The sequence below is a fragment of the Thalassophryne amazonica genome, chromosome 14 (assembly GCF_902500255.1).
Source record: "Thalassophryne amazonica chromosome 14, fThaAma1.1, whole genome shotgun sequence".
Taxonomy (NCBI): domain Eukaryota; kingdom Metazoa; phylum Chordata; class Actinopteri; order Batrachoidiformes; family Batrachoididae; genus Thalassophryne; species Thalassophryne amazonica.
Window position 1 is genome coordinate 10,556,495 of NC_047116.1, and position 22,427 is coordinate 10,578,921.

The 22,427-nt window shown below is 42.3% G+C and overlaps 1 protein-coding gene across 15 annotated transcripts in view; it reads left to right on the plus strand.

Annotated features, from left to right (window-relative positions):
* The window catches only part of caska (calcium/calmodulin-dependent serine protein kinase a), a 221,200-nt gene that overhangs the window by 84,349 nt on the left and 114,424 nt on the right, over nucleotides 1-22,427 (plus strand). For all 15 annotated transcript variants that reach the window (XM_034187150.1, XM_034187156.1, XM_034187149.1 and 12 more), the window contains exons 4-5: nucleotides 5,164-5,241; nucleotides 5,367-5,439. In XM_034187150.1, coding sequence (XP_034043041.1) covers nucleotides 5,164-5,241; nucleotides 5,367-5,439 — 151 coding nt within the window. The remainder of the gene's footprint in view (nucleotides 1-5,163; nucleotides 5,242-5,366; nucleotides 5,440-22,427) is intronic.

Genomic DNA, 22,427 nt, shown 5'->3' on the forward strand with positions numbered 1-22,427 from the left:
TGGGGTCATTTTAAAGGAAGAGTATGTTAAAAGTTTGTTGGAGTTTAAGTGAGTGTCTGACAGGGTGATGAGTGTGAAGTTGGAAATTGAAGGGGTGATGATGAATATCATCAGTGCATATGCCCCACAGGTAGGTTGTGAGATGAAGGAGAAAGAAGATTTCTGGAGTGTGCCCAAGCATGAAAGAGTGGTGATAGGACCGGACTTCAATGGGCATGTTGGTGAAGGGAACAAAGGTGATGAGGAAGTAATGGGTAGATATGGTATCAAGGATAGGAATGGGGAAGGACAGATGGTAGTTGATTTTGCAAAAAGGATGGAAATGGCTGTGGTGACTACCTACTTTAAGAAAAGCGAGGAGCATAGGGTAACATATAAGAGTGGAGGAAGGTGCACACAGGTGGACTACATTCTTTATAGGACATGCAAGCTAAAAGAAATCAGAGGCTGTAAGGTGGTGGCAGGAGAGATAGTCGTTAGACAGCATAGGATGGTTGTTTGTAGGAGAGGTAAAGAAGAAGAGAGTGAGAGCTCAACAAAGGATCAGATGGTGGAAGCTGAAGGAGGAAGACTGCTGTGAAATTTAGAGAGCAGGTGAGAGAAGCACTGGTTGGAGGGGAAGTAATTTTGGACAACTGGAAAAGTACTGCAGATATGGTGAGGGAGAGAGCTAGGACAGTACTGGGTATGACATCTGGACAGTGGAAGGAAGACAAGGAGACTTGGTGGTGGAATGAAGAGGTCCAGGAAAGCATAAGGAGAAAGAGGTTGGCAAAAAAGTTTTGAGATAGTCGGAGAGATGAAGAAAGTAGACAGGAGAACAAGGAGATGCGGTGTAAGGCGAAAAGAGAAGTGGCAAAAGTGAAGGAAAAGGCCTGTTGTGAGCTGTACAAGAAGTTGAATAGTAAGGAAGGAGAAAAGGACTTGTACCGATTGGCCAGACAAAGGGACAGAGCTGGAAAGGATGTGCAGCAGGTTAGGGTGGTAAAAGATGCACATGGTAATGTGCTGACAAGTGAGGAGTGTGTGCTGAGAAGGTGGAGGGGGAATATTTTGAAGAGCTGATGAATAAAGAAAATGAGTGAGAGAAAGTGATGGATGATGTGGTGAGAGTAAATCAGGAAGTACAAGAGATTAGTAAGGAAGACGTGAGGGCTGCTATGAAGAGGTTGAAGAGTGGAAAGGCAGTTGGTCCAGATGACATTCCAGTGGAGGCATGGAAATGTCTAGGAGAGATGGCAGTGGAGTTTCTAACCAGATTGTTTAATAAAATCTTGGAAAGTGAGAGGATGCCTGAGGAATGGAGACGAAGTGTGCTGGTTCCTATTTTCAAGAACAAGGGTGATGTGCAGAGCTGCAGTAACTACAGAGGCATAAAGTTGATCAGCCACAGCATGAAGTTATGGGAAAGAGTAGTAGAAGCTAGGCTTAGAAAACAGGTGAAGATCTGTGAGCAGCAATATGGTTTCATGCCGAGAAAGAGCACTACAGATGCAATGTTTGCTCTGAGAATACTGTTGGAGAAGTACAGAGAAGGCCAGAAAGAGTTACATTGTGTGTTTGTGGAATTAGAAAAAAGCTTATGATAGGGTGCCAAGAGAAGAGCTGTGGTGTTGTATGAGGAAGTCTGGAGTGGCAGAGAAGTATGTTAGGGTAGTGCAGGACATGTACAAGAATAGTGTGACAGCGGTGAGATGCGCAGTCGGAATGACAGACTCATTCAAGGTGGAGGTGGGATTACACCAAGGATCAGCCCTGACTCATTTCTTGTTTGCAGTGGTGATGGACAGGTTGACGGATGAGATCAGACAGGAGTCCCCATGGACTATGATGTTTGCAGATGACATTGTGATCTGTAGTGAGAGTAGAGAGCAAGTTGAGTCTAGTCTGGAGAGGTGGAGATGTGCTTTGGAGAGAAGGAGAATGAACATGTACATGTGTGTGAATGAGAGGGAGCCCTGTGGAATAGTGCAGTTACAAGGAGTAGAAGTGGTGAAAGTAGATTAGTTTAAATATTTGGGGTCAACTGTTCAAAGTAATGGATAGTGTGGTAAAGAGGTGAAGAAGAGAGTGCAGGCAGGGTGGAGTGAGTGGAGAAAGGTGGCAGGAGTGATTTGTGACCGAAGAATATCAGCAAGAGTGAAGGGGAAAGTTTACAAGACAGTAGTGAGACCAGCTATGTTGTATGGTTTAGAGACAGTGGCACTAACAAAAAGACAGGAGGCAGAGCTGAAGCTGTTGAGATTCTCTTTGGGAGTGACAAGAATGAACAAGATTAGGAATGAACATATCAGAGTGACAGCTCAGGTGGGACGATTTGGAGACAAAGTCAGAGAGGTGAGATTGAGATGGTTTGGACATGTGCAGAGGAGGGACCCAGGGTATACAGGGAGATGGATGCTGAAGATGGAGCCACCAGGCAGGAGGAGAAGAGGGAGGCCAAAGAGGAGGTTTATGGGTGTGCTGAGGGAGGACATGCAGGTGGTTGGTGTGACAGGAGGATACAGAGGACAGGGTGAGATGGAAACAATTGATCTGCTGTGGCGACCCCTGATGGGAACAGCTGAAAGACAAAGAAGAAGAAGACAAAAAATTATTTTCAAAATAATTTATATGATTGAACCTGACTGACTTACTCCTAAAAAAAGGTCTATGGTTTTATTTTATATATTATTATAAATAATTTTATGTTGAATGTTTTATGATGAATGTTTGATGTGTTATTTCACGTCTTGGGGTTTCGGGGATTCTCTGCAAAAGTTTTTTATATGAACTCACAAAAAGAGTTCCTTTTTTCCATATATCTAATCAAAATAAATCCACAAATAAAATCTGTCACTGTATCATTGTGAAAATTAGTTAGTGACGATATGGCACTGATGTGGTACGCTGGCTAGTAATCAGCTAATAGTCTGCGCGGCCTTCTAGCTTCTTGGATACAGTAGTGAATTGTAATAAACCGTAAGGCAAAAGATCAGCTCAGTGACACGGACAATGCGATTATTTATTATTATTTGAGATTAGATCAGGTGAACTCATTGATTCATGAACAACGTACTACTGCTATCAGGCTAACAGCTAGCTTACTGCCGCTGCAGCTGACAGTTTCACACTAACTCTAAATAGCTTGTTGTTCTTGTGTCTTATTTGTTTCATGATCTTGTCTAACTGTCACTTTAGTTAGCTAGCTCTAAACCACATTTTTCCACTCCAAAGTGTTTATGGAGATGTACTTTGATATATCGGCACTGTTTGACCTCCAATCCTAATTGTTTAGCACATGGTGACTTTAATCTTCCCCTGACTACAATAAAAATCATGTAGAGTTTATTTAAAAAGTAGATGAAAAGGTTCATTGCAACATGAAGATGAAGAATTCCGCCCACTGTGGTAAAAGATATGCGTAGTAAAGAATCCTCGGCTGGTTTGTTTTTGCTTTTAGGTGTAAGTTACACTTAGTCATTTATGATGTCATAAAGCCATGGTGCTGCTCTGTGGTTGCTAAGGTGTTATTGAGAAGGCTGATTATATCCTGAGCCAGTTGAAACTGAACTGTAACATTGAAGAATCTCTTAAGTACATGAACATAAATGTAATTTCTTCTGTGTTTTGTGCAAACGCCGCTGCGATCGTTTATCCATGAAACAGTTTCTGCTCTCACTGTTAGAGCAAGAAGAAAACATGGCAATGATCTGTGCAGAAATGTTCTCATCTCTCTGAGCGTGTTCACAAATATCAGTTTTCTGCTAGCTTGTGGGCTTTAACGTTAATCGCCCGAGGACAGTCCTAAGGTGGCTCAAACATGTTGGATGACTATCCGTCCAGTGATCCTCAACATTCAGTTTGTTTATGTCTCGTCACAATGGACGTCACATCAAAGCTTTTTACAAAACAGGAGCTCCAAACTGCACTGTTATAAAATTTAAAGGCACATTTCCCCAGAAAGAAACCTCAAGCAGAACCAGACTGTGAGACAGACCAGCTGACCGGGACTGGAGGACAGAACCAACAACAACAGCAGCAGTTTGAGCTGAGTGGATATTGGGCAGCAGGGTGATGTAGGTGGATCTGTATCTGAGCCGGGTAGCATGGATCTGGATCCCACAGCTCTGAAGGTGGAAACACCTGCAGGAATCAACGGTAAGAGGATAGAAGGGAGAGACCAGTGGTGAGGATAACGGCAGTGCATCATGGGAAGTCCCCCAGCTAAGGGATCATTCTGAAAGTATTAATAAGACTTAACTGTCAACATTATCAAAAAGGCTCCCATTATGAATTATTAGCCCAACTGATGACTTGGCTGGCCGATATCATCGGACGATATGAGCTACTTGCAGATAACTCAGTATCAGTGTTTATAACGGCCAATAAATGACAAAAAGAAACAGAAAGACAGAAGGTAAAGTATGGCGGGAGTGTTGTCATTGTGTAGTTTGTCAACCACAGAACGCTATATAGCTCTCTTTTTCTCAGCACACATTTATGGAGTCCAGGATGAACATGTGAAGTCCACCGGTGTTGATTGTCTTTAGAGCAGACTTTGTCATCACTGCAAGAGCAACATGTGGAGGTTTTATTGTTGGCACCATCACAGGAATTTGGCTGCATTTTTTTTTATACATAGCAGTCTGATTTATACATTTTCATACAATACATTTTCAAGTACTGTTCAAATTCTGTTCATGTCCACACAACAAGCATTATATCATGTTATCTTGGTGAGGACTCATTACAGGAACTACACAAATCAAATGTGATGGGAAGTCTTTGTTTATGCTGTGTGTTTTGGGGTGAAAATATCTGTCAGTATATCTGCGATATTAGCTCTTGTAATCATCAAGTATTAGAATCGGTATCGGTCTTAAAATTCCTGTATAGTCAGATTCTAATAATAAGGGAGGCTCCGTGGGCCCTGCAAAGAACTACTTAGAGGATGCTGCAGTCCTCAAAATAAAGTTTGGGTCTACGTAAAAACATTTTGATCTGATTGTAGTATTTGACCGTGACAGTTTATTATGTACACGTTTTAGTCTAATGTCATGGCCTCGTGCTTCACCTCTCCAGCCAATCACAGAGAAACTCTGTTGGAAGTTTTAATAAGAGTGACCTTTCCTTTTACATTCCTGCGCTGACCTTTATGCTGCACTGTCTTTCTCTCATCAGCATGGATGGAGCAGACCTGTGCTTTGAGATTGTCAAGCGGGCGGATGCTGGCTTCGTCTACAGCGAAGCGGTGGCCAGGTGAGGTCTTTCACCTCTCTTGATATTCAGATACAGTGTGTTCACCTAAAGGAGGACCCTGTGTGATGTTTAAAGTTTGGGTGTCTTTGCTCAGTGGTAACTGCGCTGTTTTCCCCCCCCGTCAGCCACTACATGAGGCAGATCCTGGAAGCGCTACGCTATTGTCATGACAACAATGTCATCCACAGAGATGTCAAGGTATTTCTGGCAAACACTTCATCTGTTTTCTTTCACTGCTGTGAATGTGTTGGAGCTGCATTTGGACCTTTCAGGCCATGTTAATTATTCAGAAGTAACTTGATGATTAACGTGCAGGAACGTTTGTGCCGAAATTGTTGAACCGTCTCAGGTAAAAATCATCCAGCTGCAAACCGACGGGCTCATCAGCTTCATACGTGATGAGCTGGAGCTGGACAAACTGCAGAAATGCCTCAGATACTCTCCTCAGGCTGAACCCATCAGGCCTGGAACAGCAAAACTATAGCAAATCATCACAACACTTATTGGAGTGCATACCTAAACCCTTTTGTGTCACACTCTGATGGACAGAGCAAAAGGATTAGTTACCTATTTAAATATTTTGTCCGTTGGCAAATTTGTCAGTCTTCCATGGAGTTGAGGCGCTAATGGACCAATGACATCACATTTCCACTGGCATCTGCGCTCAACAGAATGATTTTCCAGATTTACAGACAAATATGCTGCATTTGAGGGGAGGTTTGTGGTCTGAAAGCATGACGTCATGTTTCCTCACTCAAATAACCATGTTGCTTCTCCTCACTGAGAAAGAGAGTGAGTGAGAGAGCGCGCTATCTATTTCCTCAAGACATGGAGCTGTGCTTACTTTGTCGGTTCTTTCTCCGCTACTGCTGGACTTTTGGCCAATCAGAAGGCCAGAAGGAACCATCAGACAGCCGCAGGAAAAATGAAAGATATGCAGAGACACAAAATGGCAAATAAACATGCAGGCAGCAGGAAAGCTCTCCACTTGCGCTTCACTCAAAGTTTTGAACATGCACAAAACTTTCTGACAAATGTGGCAGACATCAGCTGCCAAGGAGCTCATTTTGCAAATAGGAGGAGGACTTTTGTTGGATAAAAAATCAACACAAACTTATAGAATCTGTTCCTCATATGTTTCCTTGATGTTACTGGGGCTTAATGCTTTGTTTCACTGCTTAAAAAAATCATTTTAAAAACATTTTAAAAGTCTCCTTTGTCTGGAAGCTTAATTGCCAGTTTTCTTCAGACAAGTCGGGATGGATACGTGAACATTTCCAAGTCACTGAATATGTCATGAACTTTATTTACATCAGTTATGAAGAAACACAAACAGTATGGCACTCTATGGTAAATCTGTGTGGAGTAGACAGTTCTCAAAAATTGAGTGACTGTACAAGAAGGAGAAGAGTGAGGAAAGCCACCAAGACACCCAGACAACCCAGGAGAAGTTATAAGCTTCCCCGGCTGTGTTTGGAGAAATTGTGCACAGTGCATGTTTTGTATTTTGTATCCCCAGTTATACAGTTTCATGATGAAGTGGTACAGAGGAGGATTTTATTAAGAAGAAGACCTGAAAGTTCAGCTATAATTTGCCAGAAGGTACATCTGAAATGCAAGCCTAGATTTAATGTTCTGGTGAAAGAAAACCCTCCTCTGTAAGCAAATTAAAATGTGTGAAATACCAAGGGTCTGAATACTTTTTCAAACCACTGTACTTATTCTTAGTTACCTACAACCAGTTATAAAATTACAGTTAACTACCCACTTCAGTAGTCACCTCAAGTGGTTGGTTTACTATTCAAAGTACTTACTTTTGTTAATAATTGCAGATGGGCCCTTTAACTTGGATCCACATCTGAACCTAACCAGTTTTTGCTCAAGGACAAACTCTGCCACATTTCACTGAACATAAAGCAGACAATTACTCCATGTGCAGGAGACGACCCTGATTTTCTCCCACTGTAGGAGCGACGTGTCCCACCAAGACATTCAGGGACTCTGAGCTCTTTCGGCTACAATGAAGTCTGACCACGGAGGCGTTTGTGTGGAAATAATTACTGAGATGTTATTAGACGCTTGTTACTATGCAACAAAACTCAGACTCTGCAGTTTTTTATTAATGGAGTTGGATCTGACGCAAAGCAAGAAAATCATCCAGAGAAAACCAGAAAATGTGTTCCTGTGTGCGTGCGTGCGTGTGTGTGTGTTCGGGTCTCCTCTCTGTCACTCTCTGTGATGGATTTTTTTAAAATTGCATATCAGCCAGCAGGTGTCAGCAGCATGCTGCCATCCATCATCCATTTACATGATTGAATGAGTGACAGCTGACGTGATAATGAGGGAGGCACTTGTTGAAAGATGAGTTTCAGCTTCAACACTTGTCCTTCAACATTTGCTTTTATGCCTGCAGGCCATGACATCATCACTTCTCCATCTGCAGGTCTTAACTATTTCCAAATAGGTGGCACGGGTTAGAACATCTCCCCCTTGTGGTGAATCGTCTTGCCTGTTTGATTTTGCTTTGCATCCAAACCTGCTAGAATCACTCAGCTGGAACTGTTAGATCTTCATTGATGAACTCAATCTGGGCTTGACCTTCAGTTTGGCATTTTCTGCAAAACAGAAAAAGGGCAAAAAGTCAGAATTCACTTGAGTGCTTTGATTACGATTTCATTCTGTGCTCTGCATTCAGTAGGATCCAAATCAAATTCCTCTTAGTCTCTTTGTTTGACATCAAAATAAAGACATCTTGTGGAGACAGAGTTGCAGGATGAAGCGAGCGGTTCATCAGACAGTCGCCCTGTGTGATCACTGCTGGCACATGCTTCCGCGGTGCGTTTGTTTGTTTATCTCATTGTTATTGCTAAATGAAAGCGTGTTAGCGGCCTGCTGTGTGGTAAATGACAGAAAGCCGATTAATGGCTGGCCTGGAGTTTCACACTGTGAAATTTATCAGTCAAACTCCAGACTCTGAAAGTCAGATTTCAGCTTCAGTCTGAATCATTAATGCCTGATTACTTTTACTGCTCTGATATCGTCAGCAGTTCAGCCTTTAAACACTACAGCTGAATTGTGTGCACAGTGAATTGCAGCCTTTACGGAGTTATGACATCTTTGCTTTGGAGGATTTCCTGCTGGGCGATCCACCGTGCTGGAGGAAACAAAGCTACAGATGTATTGATGGACATATGTGAGCTTCAGATGCTGTGAAGTGGTTGAATCACAACTTTGTGGAGCTAAGCGGGTCACGGTAATGAGGTGTGGGATGATCTTGTGCTGTATCATGTCTGGATGGGATTGTACTCGTACCAAGATGTGTGCTGTCTAAACTATTTGAACTCGAGAACTCCCTTTATAGAATGAGAGAACATCTTGTGGGGATGCTGGAGATGGAACAGGATTGGGGTAAGAAATGAGGAAGGTCCTACATCAGTAACTGATCAGGCATCAGTACTTTCAGGTGTCAAAATCCAACCCCTCGTGTAGTGTGGCACATGGGTAACAGATCGAGTAGGGGATTGGCTTTTGGAGTGAAATAGGGTGAGGAACCTGTGTGTGCTGTGACCACTGCGGTAGCCATCAAGGCCCAACAGGAACCCTGAACATGAGATAGCTAACAGGGCTCTGGTGAAACAAGTCCTCAGTGGTGGACCAGGTAGAGGAGGGGATGACTTGTAACCCAACGTGTTATATGGCTGGGGGGGGCCTGGCTGCCTTTTTGTTTCTGTCCTTTGTTTCTCCTTCCAGGTGGCTTGCATGTGGGACTGAGTGGCTGTGTTGCTGAGGTTATCAGGAACTCACCCTGATCACCTGCGGCTCGTCAGGACTCACAGCTGAGGTGCATCTATATGGATTGGAACATGGTGGCATTTAAGACTGGAGTATGCAGTGTGTATTTGCCAGAGACTCGACCTTGTGACCAGACGGGTGAGATCGTCGTCTCGGGAGCCATCTCATCATCAGTGGATGCAGAGAACGTCCAGGTTTGATGCACGGTCTGTGAAAGAGGAGGGGGTGAGGTCTCACGCTCGTCAGCACACTTCCTGAGGTACGTTAGATTTTGTGACTAACATTTATACAGTCAGTAAATGTGGTGTCCCTCACACCTTTTTATATTGAGCTGTACGTTAGTCATGTATCGGCTTCCACTGCAGTGGAGTTTTGTGAACTGGATGTTCCATGCCTGCAGGTTGGGAAGCTGATTAGTAATCAAGCCAGGAAGTGTTTGCTGTTTGTACACCTTTAAGGGTTCTCTCTGTGTGTAGGGTGTGGACTCACATAATGGTTCCTTCTTTCACAGACTCGGTTTGTTGCGGCCACCTGGGGGGTGTCGGCGGGGTCCTTGGGTCCGAACAGCTTCTGGCTCCGGACCGTTAGCGCTGCTGGGAGCGCACCACGCCAGACCGCACTTTCTTTTGTATTTTTTGTATCACTGTTATGTATTAAATTCAGTTAGCCTTTGTACCATGCTCTGCTTATTTCATACTGGGTCCTTCAAACGCTGGTCGGTTCTCCGAGCTGCGTCCGACACATAACACAACGGCTGTGAAGACAGATGAAGGTTGCAGCAGGTCTGTCAAAGAGCATGTGTTTGACATCGTCAGCAGTCCCGCATCAAACTAACCCAAACACAGGCATCTCCAGCTTGACACTGAATGTTAGACGAGGAGAAAGAGGAAAGGGTGAGAGCAAGATCCTGACCTGCAGAAGCTTAAAAATTAGCAAATATTTACACAAAAACAATCAAGTTTATCATTAAATATCTTGTCTTTGTGGTGTATTCAATTGAATATAGGTTGAAGAGGATTTGCAAATCATTGTATTCTGTTTTTATTTACATTTCACACAATGCCCCAACTTCATTGGAATTGGGGTTGTAAATCCATCATGCGCCTTCACACTCGACAGCCAGGACACAGTTCTTCATGGCAGATTCTCCAGTTGTAAGTGTAATGGGGTTTTTTTTTATTTGATATTCTTAGTAGTAGAGGACCTAGCTGAGATATGTATGCACATCATTTAGGAGGGGATTGTTATGGTTTGCCGAACGGAATTGGACCCAAAATGCAGGAAAAAGGATGAGCAAAGGATTTATTACAGAAATTATGCAAATGTGCAACAGAATTTGGAGGAATGCAAGGAGGCCTGAGGCGTGGAGACACAGCTCGCACTGAGGTGGAAATAGGGAGCCGCAATCCGCCAGAACCAGAGCCCAGGGTGGAGAATGAGCTGACAGTAAGTCTGTGGTGAGAGGAACCGGAGCCAGGTGGTCTTCCACGGAGCCTTTGGTGAGCAGAGACACAGAGGAGGAGACGACAAACAGGTAACTGGACGTGCAGGTGCACCCGAGCACAAGAAGAGCAGCAGAGTGCTCACGGCGCTTAACGATTAAACTGAGGTGTAGGGACGCCGAGGACCAAAGGCTGAAAAAGCCTGTGTTGGAACGCACAAAAACTCTATATAAATTCGATAGAGAGGCCAGGTTACCAGGTAGAGGAAACAGAGTTTCTGGCGCAGATAGATAAGTTGAACCAGGTTGTATACTGGTGTCACAATCGTCAATCAGCTCCATGTCCAACCACCTGGGGGAGAGAGAGAGGAGAAGCAGAACTCAGGCAAGAACCAAGGAGACACACAACAAGGATAACGCAACTGTTCTAGACTAATATGACCTCAGTGAACAACTTGGAATATGTGCCAACATCTCTATCCAGGACAAACAGCCCGAAAATGACCACGCCCTTTTTTCGTCCCGAGTTTTAATTCAAACACAGCTGTATTTTCTAAACTGCAGTAGCTACACTGCAGTAGCTGAGAACTTGTGGGGTGACATCAAAGAAGCTGTTTCTGAAGCAAAACCAAGAAATGTGAATGAATTGTGGAATGTTGTTAAAGAATCTTGGAGTGGAATAACAGCTGAAAGGTGCCACAAGTTGGTTGACTCCATGCCTCGCAGATGTGAAGAAATCATGAAAAACTGTGGTTATACAACTAAATACTAGTTTAATGATTCACAGGATTACTAAAAAAGCAGTTTGAACATAATAGTTTTGAGTTTGTAGCATCAACAGCAGATGCTACTATTATTGTGAACACCCCCTTTTCTACTTTTTGTTTTTTTTACTAATAGCCCAATTTCATAGCCTTAAGAGTGTGCATATCATAAATGCTTGGTCTTGTTGGATTTGTGAGAATCTACTGAATCTACTGGTACCTTGTTTCCCATATAACAATAAGAAATATACTCAAAACCTGGATTAATCTTTTTAGTCACATAGCACTACTATTATTCTGAACACTACTGTACAGAAGGTTCATAGAAAAGTGTAAAATTTCAGTTTTGATATTTTTGGAGAAAATGGCTAAAATAAGTGGGTCAACTTATTATCGTGCATTAAAAGAAAAGCAACATCTGCCAAATATAATGAAATTTTTTTACAGTCATACTGTTATCAGTGGAATATTGATTTAAAGTGAAAAATACAAAACAAAACTTGTTTCTTTAGCAGGCAGCAGTATCTAAAACTCTTAAATCTTTTAAAGATTATCAGGGAAATTTCCCAACAGCCAATAACCCAGAAGGTTTTAGTTATTAAATATGTGGCAATTCCGGACTGTATGTAGGTCGTTTGACCTAATGTTTTCCAGTGGATTTCGCTTAAAATATTAAAATTAGTAATTTTACACTCTTCTGTAACCCTTCTAAACATGTACTGGTCAGTCTGAACATATGAGTACCTTTGAAAATCTGTAGCTAATACAAATACAGCTGTATTTGAAGCAACAGTTGGGACGAAAAGGGCGTGGTCATTTTCGGGCTGTTCATCTCAGAGAGAGATTTTGGCACATATCCCAAGTTGTTAGTTCAAGATTCAAGCATTTATTGTCATGGCCACAAAGAACAACGAAATTACATCTGGAGCATCCACCCAACTACGTCTGGAGCATCCACCCCCAACTATGGGGTCATATAAAGTGCAGTAGTTCCATTTTTATACATACATCTTCAACTGCTTATCCAGGATCAGGTCGTGGGGGCAACAACTCCAGCAGGGGACCCCAAACTTCCCTTTCCCGTGCCACATTGAGCACCTCCGACTGGTGCATCCCAAGGCGTTCCCAGGCCAGTGTGGACATATAATCTCTCCACCTAGTCCTGGGTCTTCCCCGGGGTCTCCTCCCAGATGGACGTGTCTAGAACACATCCCTAGGGAGGCGCCCAGGAGGCATCCTTACCAGATGCCCGAACCACCTCAGCTGGTCCTTTCAGTGCGAAGGAGCAGCGGCTCTACTCCAAGCTCCCCACGGATGACCGAACCTCTCACCCTATCTCTAAGGGAGACACCAGCCACCCTCCTAAGGAAGTGCATTTTGGCCGCTTGTACTCGCGATCTACTTCTTTCAGTCATGACCCAACCCTCATGACCATAGGTGAGAGTAGGAATGAAGATTGACCAGTAGATCAAGAGCTTTACCTTTTGGCTCAGCTTCCTTTTCGCCACAACAGTACAGTAAAAGGAATGCAATACCGTCCCTGTTCGCCGATTCTCTGGCCAGTCTCATGCTCCATTGTCCCCTCACTCGTGAACAAGACCCCAAGGTACTTGAACTCCTTCACTTGAGGCAAGACCGCATTCCCTCCTCAGAGTAGGCAATCCATCAGTTTCCTGCCAAGAACCATGGCCTCAGATTTAGAGGTGCCGAGCCTTTTTTTTTTTTTTTTAATGCATTTTATTGTCTCTTCCAGGAGACTCATCATGCACATTAGCTGGCCTCCGTCAGCAGTCTGCTTGCTGGTGGATCACTGGCTGAGGCTCGTGCTTGCATGTGTGTGAGGGTGAGGGATTAAGAGAGAACTGAACTTCACAGTTCCATAGTAGTTCACAGTTCCACTTCTTTTATACATGCATGTGCACTTCAGTGTATTTTGTGGTTAGTTTTTCTTCATTTCCTTCAGATAACATCACTTCCTCTGTGACTTGCATTTATTACTTTGTTCTATTTAATCTCCAAAGACACTGAATGTTTTTCATCTTTCCACAAAACCTTTTTCTGTCACATTTGAACGTATTTAGCTGACATGTTAATTTGTTGCATTTGGCACATCCACACCACCACCAATGGTCCGTAAGTATTTGGACAGTGATGGGGAAGTAATTAAATGAGTAATTCTGCCTCTCTGCACTGCCACAGTGGAGTTCATTTGAAGGAATCAGTATGTTTTTGTCATGTTGACTCTCGGGGGTTTAACAAAAACATCACCTTAACCATTTTGGACTTACAGACGTTTTTGTCCACAGGCCCTGTGTCTTGTGGTTTAGATGTGCCCTTAAATGGTCCTGCTGCATTAATTATGTGACAGCAGTGTGTAACCTGTCCGTGTCATTGTTCTGCACAGTGGAGCACCTTGTTGGTTCCTGGTATCTTGGGTTTAAAAAAAAATGATGCTGAAGATATGGAGTGTTTAAGAACAGTCATGAACATAGCCCAGTGTAAATACACAATGCTGCATGTGTCGTGCATGTACCGTAACTTTTTCAGGCTTAAAAATACACTGATTCATCTAATATTGCTCTATTATGTGAAAATGGAGCGAGAAATTAATGTGACACTTCAGTTTTGGTTTGGTTTCTTTTTTGTGTGTTTTAAATATGCCGCTCTGTCTACATGCCCTATGGGCACGAATATACAACCCCTGGCAGTAATTATGGAATCACCGGCCTCGGAGGATGTTCATTCAGTTGTTTAATTTTGTAAAAAAAAAAAAAAAAAGCAGATCACAGACATGACACAAAACTAAAGTCATTTCAAATGGCAACTTTCTGGCTTTAAGAAACACTATAAGAAATCAAGAAAAAAAAAATTGTGGTAGTCAGTAACGGTTACTTTTTTAGACCAAGCAGAGGGAAAAAATATGGACTCACTCAGTTCTGAGGAATAAATTATGGAATCACCCTGTAAATTTTCATCTCCAAAACTAACACCTGCATCAAATCAGATCTGCTCGTTAGTCTGCATCTAAAAAGGAGTGATCACACCTTGGAGAGCTGTTGCACCAAGTGGACTGACATGAATCATGGCTCCAACACGAGAGATGTCAATTGAAACAAAGGAGAGGATTATCAAACTCTTAAGAGGGTAAATCATCACGCAATGTTGCAAAAGATGTTGGTTGTTCACAGTCAGCTGTGTCTAAACTCTGGACCAAATACAAACAACATGGGAAGGTTGTTAAAGGCAAACATACTGGTAGACCAAGGAAGACATCAAAGCGTCAAGACAGAAAACTTAAAGCAATATGTCTCAAAAATCGAAAATGCACAACAAAACAAATGAGGAATGAATGGGAGGAAACTGGAGTCAACGTCTGTGACCGAACTGTAAGAAACCGCCTAAAGGAAATGGGATTTACATACAGAAAAGCTAAATGAAAGCCGTCATTAACACCTAAACAGAAAAAAACAAGGTTACAATGGGCTAAGGAAAAGCAATCATGGACTGTGGATGACTGGATGAAAGTCATATTCAGCGATGAATCTCGAATCTGCATTGGGCAAGGTGATGATGCTGGAACTTTTGTTTGGTGCCATTCCAATGAGATTTATAAAGATGACTGCCTGAAGAGAACATGTAAATTTCCATAGTCATTGATGATATAGGGCTGCATGTCAAGTAAAGGCACTGGGGAGATAGCTGTCATTACATCATCAATAAATGCACAAGTTTACGTTGATATTTTGGACACTTTTCTTATCCCATCAATTGAAAGGATGTTTGGGGATGATGAAATCATTTTTCAAGATGATAATGCATCTTGCCATAGAGCAAAAACTGTGAAAACATTCCTTGCAAAAAGACACATAGGGTCAATGTCATGGCCTGCAAATAGTCCAGATCTTAATCCAATTGAAAATCTTTGATGGAAGTTGAAGAAAATGGTCCATGACAAGGCTCCAACCTGCAAAGCTGATCTGGCAACAGCAATCAGAGAAAGTTGGAGCCAGATTGATGAAGAGTACTGTTTGTCACTCATTAAGTCCATGCCTCAGAGACTGCAAGCTGTTATAAAAGCCAGAGGTGGTGCAACAAAATACTAGTGATGTGTTGGGACGTTCTTTTGTTTTTCATGATTCCATAATTTTTTCCTCAGAATTGAGTGATTCAGTATTTTTTCCCTCTGCTTGGTCTAAAAAAGTAATCGTTACTGACTGCCACAATTTTTTTTCTTGATTTCTTATAGTGTTTCTTAAAGCCAGAAAGTTGCCATTTGAAATGACTTTAGTTTTGTGTCATGTCTGTGATCTGCTTTTTTTTTCTACAAAATTAAACAACTGAATGAACATCCTCCGAGGCCGGTGATTCCATAATTTTTGCCAGGGATTGTATTAATATTATATTACTTTTGCAACCGAGAGGGATAAGATGCAAAATGACTATTGCCACATGGACACACAGGGTAGATCTGGTCACTGGCTATATGTAGCATCAATCAGTGAGATCAGGTTTGAATCTGATTCAATAAATCCAGTTTGAACGGGCAGTCTGAAGAAAAACTAAATATGTCAGCCTGCGTAAAGCTGGTTGGTTACGTACATTATCTGTCAGACTGTTTGTTTGAATTTGCAATAAGATATAAACCTTCCCATTTAAATTTCAAGACTATAACAGGAAAAATGTTAGTGGTGTATTTACCAAATGACTTGCATGAAAAACCACCTTGTGTGAGCGTATAAACCTTAAGCGATATTTGTGTGGGGTTTTTTGTTGTTGTTGTTGTTTTTAAATTATTTTTAGCTTTTTGTCAAAATACACGTTTCCATTAATCATATTTTCAGTTCATAACTTCAAATTGCCCAGTTTGGAATGTAATTGAAACCTGCCCAATGAAAATTTGTCTAACTGTTGTAAGAATGCAGATGTGACATTAGTAAACACATGGTGCCTTCTGGCTCAGTGTACTTCCTGTTATTTATATCGTATTGGACGCAGCAGGACCTAAAAACGATACCTCACACAGACACGCGCCGCGTTAAGCCGTCCTTGTTGAATATGGATTAGTTTGTGTTTGCCAGATTTTCTCATGCATGAAAGTCATTGAATTCACTTCAGTCCTGACGTAGGTCATAAATCACTGTGACCTGTCAGTGTTCATCTTAAGGGGCTTTCACAGTGGCGTATTCGTAGAGCTGCTCATTGCAGCGTTGTTGTTGTGGGCTGGGGTGTTTGGCTGGCTTGGTTTTTGTTTTCTGTTTTTCCCACCAGGTGGTATGCATTCAGGACTGAGTGGCTGAGCATCAGGACCTCACCCTGAACACCTGAGGCGTGTTATCACGTGCAGGTCATCAGGACTCACAGCTGTGGTGTATTCTGTCTTGATCAGAGATTGCTGCATTTAAACCTTGAATGCACAGTGTGTGATTGCCAGAGACTCGACCTTGTGAGCAGACGTGTGAGATCGACGTCAGGAGAACAATCTCACCATCACGGACGCAGAGACCGCTCCAGGTTTGACGCCACAGTCTGTGAAGGAGGATTGGGTGAGGTCTCACGCTCTTCAGCACACTTCCTGAGGTAATTTGGTTTTGGTGACTTTTATGAAGTAATGACAGTGGATTTGGTGTCCCTCACACCTTGTGTTAGTGAGCTGTCACGTTATGCTAATTGTCTAATCAGCTTCTGCTGCAGTGGAGATTTGAACTGAGTTGTTCCGTGCCTGCAGGGTGAGAAGCTGATGTATAGATTTAAGCCAGGAAGTGTTTGCTGATTGCGTGCACCTTTGAGTTGTGTCTCTCTGTGTGGAGTTGGACTCACCTCATGTTTTCTTTCTTCACAGACTCGGTTTGTCGCGGCCACCTGGGGGGTGTCGGCGGGGTCCCTGGGTCCGAACTGCTGTGGCTCCGGACCGTTTGCACTGTTGAGAGCGCGCCGTGTTTTCACCTCACCAGACCACGGACATTTTTGGTTGTTTATCATTACACTGTTATGTTTATTAAATTCTGTTATCTTTTGAACCGTGCTCTGCTTATTTTATGCTGGCTCCTTTCAAACGCTGGGTCGGTGTTCCGACCGCGTCCGAAACATAACAGTTGTGTTTCATTTAAATACGGCCGAAATACGCGCGTACTCGGCCTTTAACAGTGTTCGTTCATACTTGCAGCTGCGTGTGTTCGCGTTTTAATGTGTGCACACAGTCGCGTGTGCCATGCTGCACCACAGTTCAGTGCTATTTTCCGCCTCTGTGGAAGTGTGCTCTGTTCTCTACTGCATGGTGTGGTGCGGCTCAAAAACAGTCATTTAACATTATTATTATTATTATTTATTTTATTTTATTTTTTATGCAGCGAGTGCACGTTTATTTTAGAGTCACAGCTCTTTTCAGCTTTGATCAGACTGATCGATCAGGGCGTTTGATGATCACACCGACATGCAGTGAGTGCGCGTTTATTTTTTTTAGAGTCACAGCTCTTTTTAGCTTTGATCAGACTGATCGATCAGGGCGTTTGATGATCGCACCGACATGCACCGAGTGCACGTTTATTTTTTAGAGTCACAGCTCTTTTTAGCTTTGATCAGACTGATCGATCAGGGCGTTTGATGATCGCACCGACATGCACCGAGTGCGCGTTTATTTTTTAGAGTCACAGTTCTTTTTAGCTTTGATCAGACTGATCGATCAGGGCGTTTGATGATCGCACCGACATGCAGCAAGTGCGCATTTATTTTTTTTAGAGTCACAGCTCTTTTCAGCTTTGATCAGACTGATTGATCAGGGCGTTTGATGAGCGCACCGACATGCAGCGAGTGCGCGTTTATTTTAAAGAGCCACAGCTCTGATTAGACACAGAGAGAGAAGGAGAGCGCGCGCGCGCGCGAGGTTTTATTTTATTTTATTTTAAGAAGTCTGATAGAGAGGAGACTCAGACTCCTCAAAATAAAACCGGTCTCTCTCCTCTATCAGACTCCTTAAAATAAAATAAAATAAAACCTCTCTCTCTCTCTCTCTCTCTCTCTTCTCTTTCTCTATGTTATGTGTCGGACGCAGCTCGGAGAACCGACCAGCGTTTGAAGGACCCAGTATGAAATAAGCAGAGCACGGTACAAAGGCTAACTGAATTTAATACATAACAGTGATGTGATACAAAACAACAAAAGAGTGTGCGGTCTGGCGTGGTGGTGATACGGTGCGCTCCCAGCAGCGCTAACGGTCCGGAGCCAGAAGCCGTTCGGACCCAAGGACCCCGCCGACACCCCCCAGGTGGCCGCAACAAACCGAGTCTGTGAAAGAAGGAACCATTATGTGAGTCCACACTCTACACACAGAGAGACCACTCAAAGGTGTACATAAACAGCAAACACTTCCTGGCTTAATTACTAATCAGCTTCCCAACCTGCAGGCATGGAACATCCAGTTCACAAAACTCCACTGCAGTGGAAGCCGATACATGACTAACGTACAGCTCAATATAATAAGGTGTGAGGGACACCACATTTACTGACTGTATAAACGTTAGTCACAAAATCTAACGTACCTCAGGAAGTGTGCTGACGAGCGTGAGACCTCACCCCCTCCTCTTTCACAGACCATGCATCAAACCCTGGATGTTCTCTGCATCCACTGATGATGAGATGGCTCCCGAGACGACGATCTCACCCATCTGGTCACAAGGTCGAGTCTCTGGCAAATACACACTGTATACTCCAGTCTTAAATGCCACCATGTTCCAATCCATATAGATGCACCACAGCTGTGAGTCCTGACGAGCCGCAGGTGATCAGGGTGAGGTCCTGATAACCTCAGCAACACAGCCACTCAGTCCCAAATGCAAGCCACCTGGAAGGAAAACCAAAAGACAGAAACAAAAAAGCAGCCAGGCCCCCCCAGCCATACAACACTCTAAGTGGATAAAGGACATTAAGTCCTTCAACCATGATTTACAAGGTGGGGGTTTATGATCCTTCCAGTGGAGAAGGATTCGTCTGCGAGCAACAAGAGAAGAAAAAGCAATAACATTCTTCTCCCTGGTAGAGAAACAGGCAAAGTTATCAGGTACACCAAAAATAGAAATTAAGGGGCTGGGAACCAGGGGTCTATTAAGAGCTCTAGACAACGTATCATAAAAAAAGTCCAGAATTGTCCCAATTTTATACAAGAGAAAAACATGTGCGCGTGATTAGCAGGTGAGAGGGAGCATCTGTCACATATGTCACCGATGTTAGTTTGTTGAGTCTAACTTTTGATAAATGTGTTCTGTGCAAAATTTTAAATTGTATCAATGTCAGGCTAGCACAAGGAGAGGTTGTGTTGACTCTTTCCAAGGCCATCAGCCACCAGTCATCTGAGAAAGTGACGTTGAGTTCTGATTCCCAAGGATATCTGACTGTTAAAAGAGATGGAGATGCAATCATCTTGACCACAGTTGAGATGATTCCACGGGCTGCACGATGAGATAGAATCGAATCTATAAGGGAGTCTGGCGGTTCATGGGGAAAATGGGGAAAATTATGTTGAGCGAAATTGCGGACCTGGAAATATCTAAATAAATGAGACTGTGGAAGATTGAATTTAGTTTTAAGAGTATCAAAGGACATAAAGACTTTATCCTCAAAGAGATGTTTAAAGAAAACTAAGCCCTTATCCTTCCATAAAGAAAAAACTGGGTCAAGAGTTGAAGGTGTAAATAAAGGGTTATCAGAGATGGGCATTAGTGTGGAAGCAGAAATAATTTTAAATTGGTGTCGAAACTGTCTCCAAATCTTTATTGTAGATAAAACTACTGTGTTTGAGGTATAATTATTAGGATATGAGTTTAGAGGGGCACAGACCAAAGTTGTTAAAGAGACAGAGCTGCATGAATGCGCCTCCGTTTGGCACCAGTCTGTTTTAGGGGAGCTGTACCACATGCTAATTTTTTTAATATTGGCTGTCCAATAGTACGTCATGAAATTTGGTAGTGCGAGGCCTCCATCACATTTAGCTCTTTGTAGAATTGAAAATTTTGCCCTTGGTGTCTTACCCGCCCAAATAAAAGTAGAGAGGATCCTATCTAATTTTTTTAAAAATGATTTAGGGAGGAATATTGGCAAGCACTGAAAAAGGAATAATATTCTTGGAACCACATTCATTTTTATTGTGTTGATTCTGCCTAGTAGGGATAAGGGAAGAGCATTCCAATGTTGGAGATCTGTTTTCACTTCTTTGACCATGCTTGTAATGTTGTTTTTTTAAGTGAGGTGAGATCATGTGAAATATTAATGCCTAAATAGCAGAAACTAAAAGGGGCTAATCGAAAGGGCAATGTTTGGCTTGGGATCTGTTTTGCTGCAACATTTACAGGAAAACATTCACTCCTTACGAAGTTCAACTTATATCCCGAAAATGAACCAAATGTTCGCAGAATTGTAAGGATATGATCAATACTAACAGTAGGGTTTGAAACGTAGAGCAGAAGGTCATCAGCATAGAGTGAGACCCTGTGCTCAATTCCGTTTCGATAAATGCCAGTGATTAATGAAGAGCTTTTGATGGCAATGGACGGGTTCAATAGCAATGGCAAATAATAGCGGTGACAGTGGGCAGCCCTGTCAGCAGCCGCGTTGCAAAGGGAAATATTCAGACCGGATGGAGTTTGTAGTCACACTAGCAGTAGGAGTATTGTATAAAAGTTGTATCCATGAAATGTATTTCGGACCAAAACCAAATCTCTTGAGAACTGTGAATAAATATCCCCACTCCACCCTGTCAAAAGCCTTTTCTGCATCCATTGATACCACCATTTCAGCCTCCTGTACATGAGATTTTGAGAGGATAATATTGAGTAACCGACGAATATTTGAAAATAAATGTCCCCCAATGAAGCCAGTTTGATCACTGGAGATTATGCTTGGTAGGCAGGGGTCAAGACGATTAGCTAAAACCTTAGCTAATAATTTAACATCGGCGTTAAGAAGACTGATGGGTCTCCAATTACTGCATTCTTCCAGATTTTTGTTAGGTTTTGAAATAAGTGAAATTGAGGCTTGGGTTAAAGTTAGAGGGAGTATTCCACATTCCAGTGAGTCATTAAACATGTCCAACATCAAGGGGGCAAGTTGGTCAGAGAATTTCTTTATAAAATCAGCTGGAAAACCATCTGGGCCCGGTGCTTTGCCACTTTGCATTAGTTTAAGACTGGTTATTACTTCATTTAAACAAAGAGGAGAATCAAGGTTTTCCTTAGTTATATTTTTAATCTTTGGGAAATTTAGGTTATCCAAAAAAGTATTCATTTGAGTTTTATCAGATGGGGCCTCAGACTTGTAAAGATTAGTGTAATATTGGCTGAAAGCCTTATTTATCTCTAATGGATCTTTGGTTATAGTACTTGGGTCTTTATGAATTTGTGTAATAAAACGAGATGAATCTTGTCATTTCAGTGTCAGTGCCAACAGCCGACTGGCCCTGTCACCGTGTTCATAATATGTGTATTTTGTGCATCTTAAAAGTGACTCTGCTTTATTTGTGGTGATGATGTCAAATTCAGTTTGGAGCTTTAATCTCTCTGTTTGATGTGAAGAATTAGGAGAATGCTGGTTATCAATTAGCCTGATTGCTTCCAGTAGTTCTTGTTGTCTTTGTTTTCCCTGCTTGTTTAATCTAGCACAACAGGAGATAATCTTACCGCGTATGACTGCTTTGAGGGTTTCCCACAAAAGGGAAGGAGAGGTAGATTCAGATCTATTCATTTGAATAAATAGGGAAATCTTCTCAGATACAAAGTTGCAAAATGTATCAGAGGATAATAACCCTGTATTGAGACACCACGTTGGACGATTCTCACTTTTGGGAATGAGCTGCATATCTAACAAAAGAGGGGCGTGAGCTGAAATGATTATTGTAGAATAGTCACATGATTTCACAGTAGATAGTAGCTTTTTATCTAAAAAATAATAGTCATTCTGAGAGTGAGTCTGATGTACATGCGAATAAAATGAAAACTCTTTTATTGTTGGGTGATTATGATGCCACACATCCACACAACCAATTTGGTTCATAAGTGTAGTCAGAGTTTTTGCCATCTTCAAGGGAGTCATATTTTTCGGATTAGATTTATCAAGGGCAGGGTCAGTTACTAAATTGAGATCTCCCCTGAATATTAAGTAATGTGTGTTCAGACAAGGAATTAGTGAGAATAAAGTTGTAATAA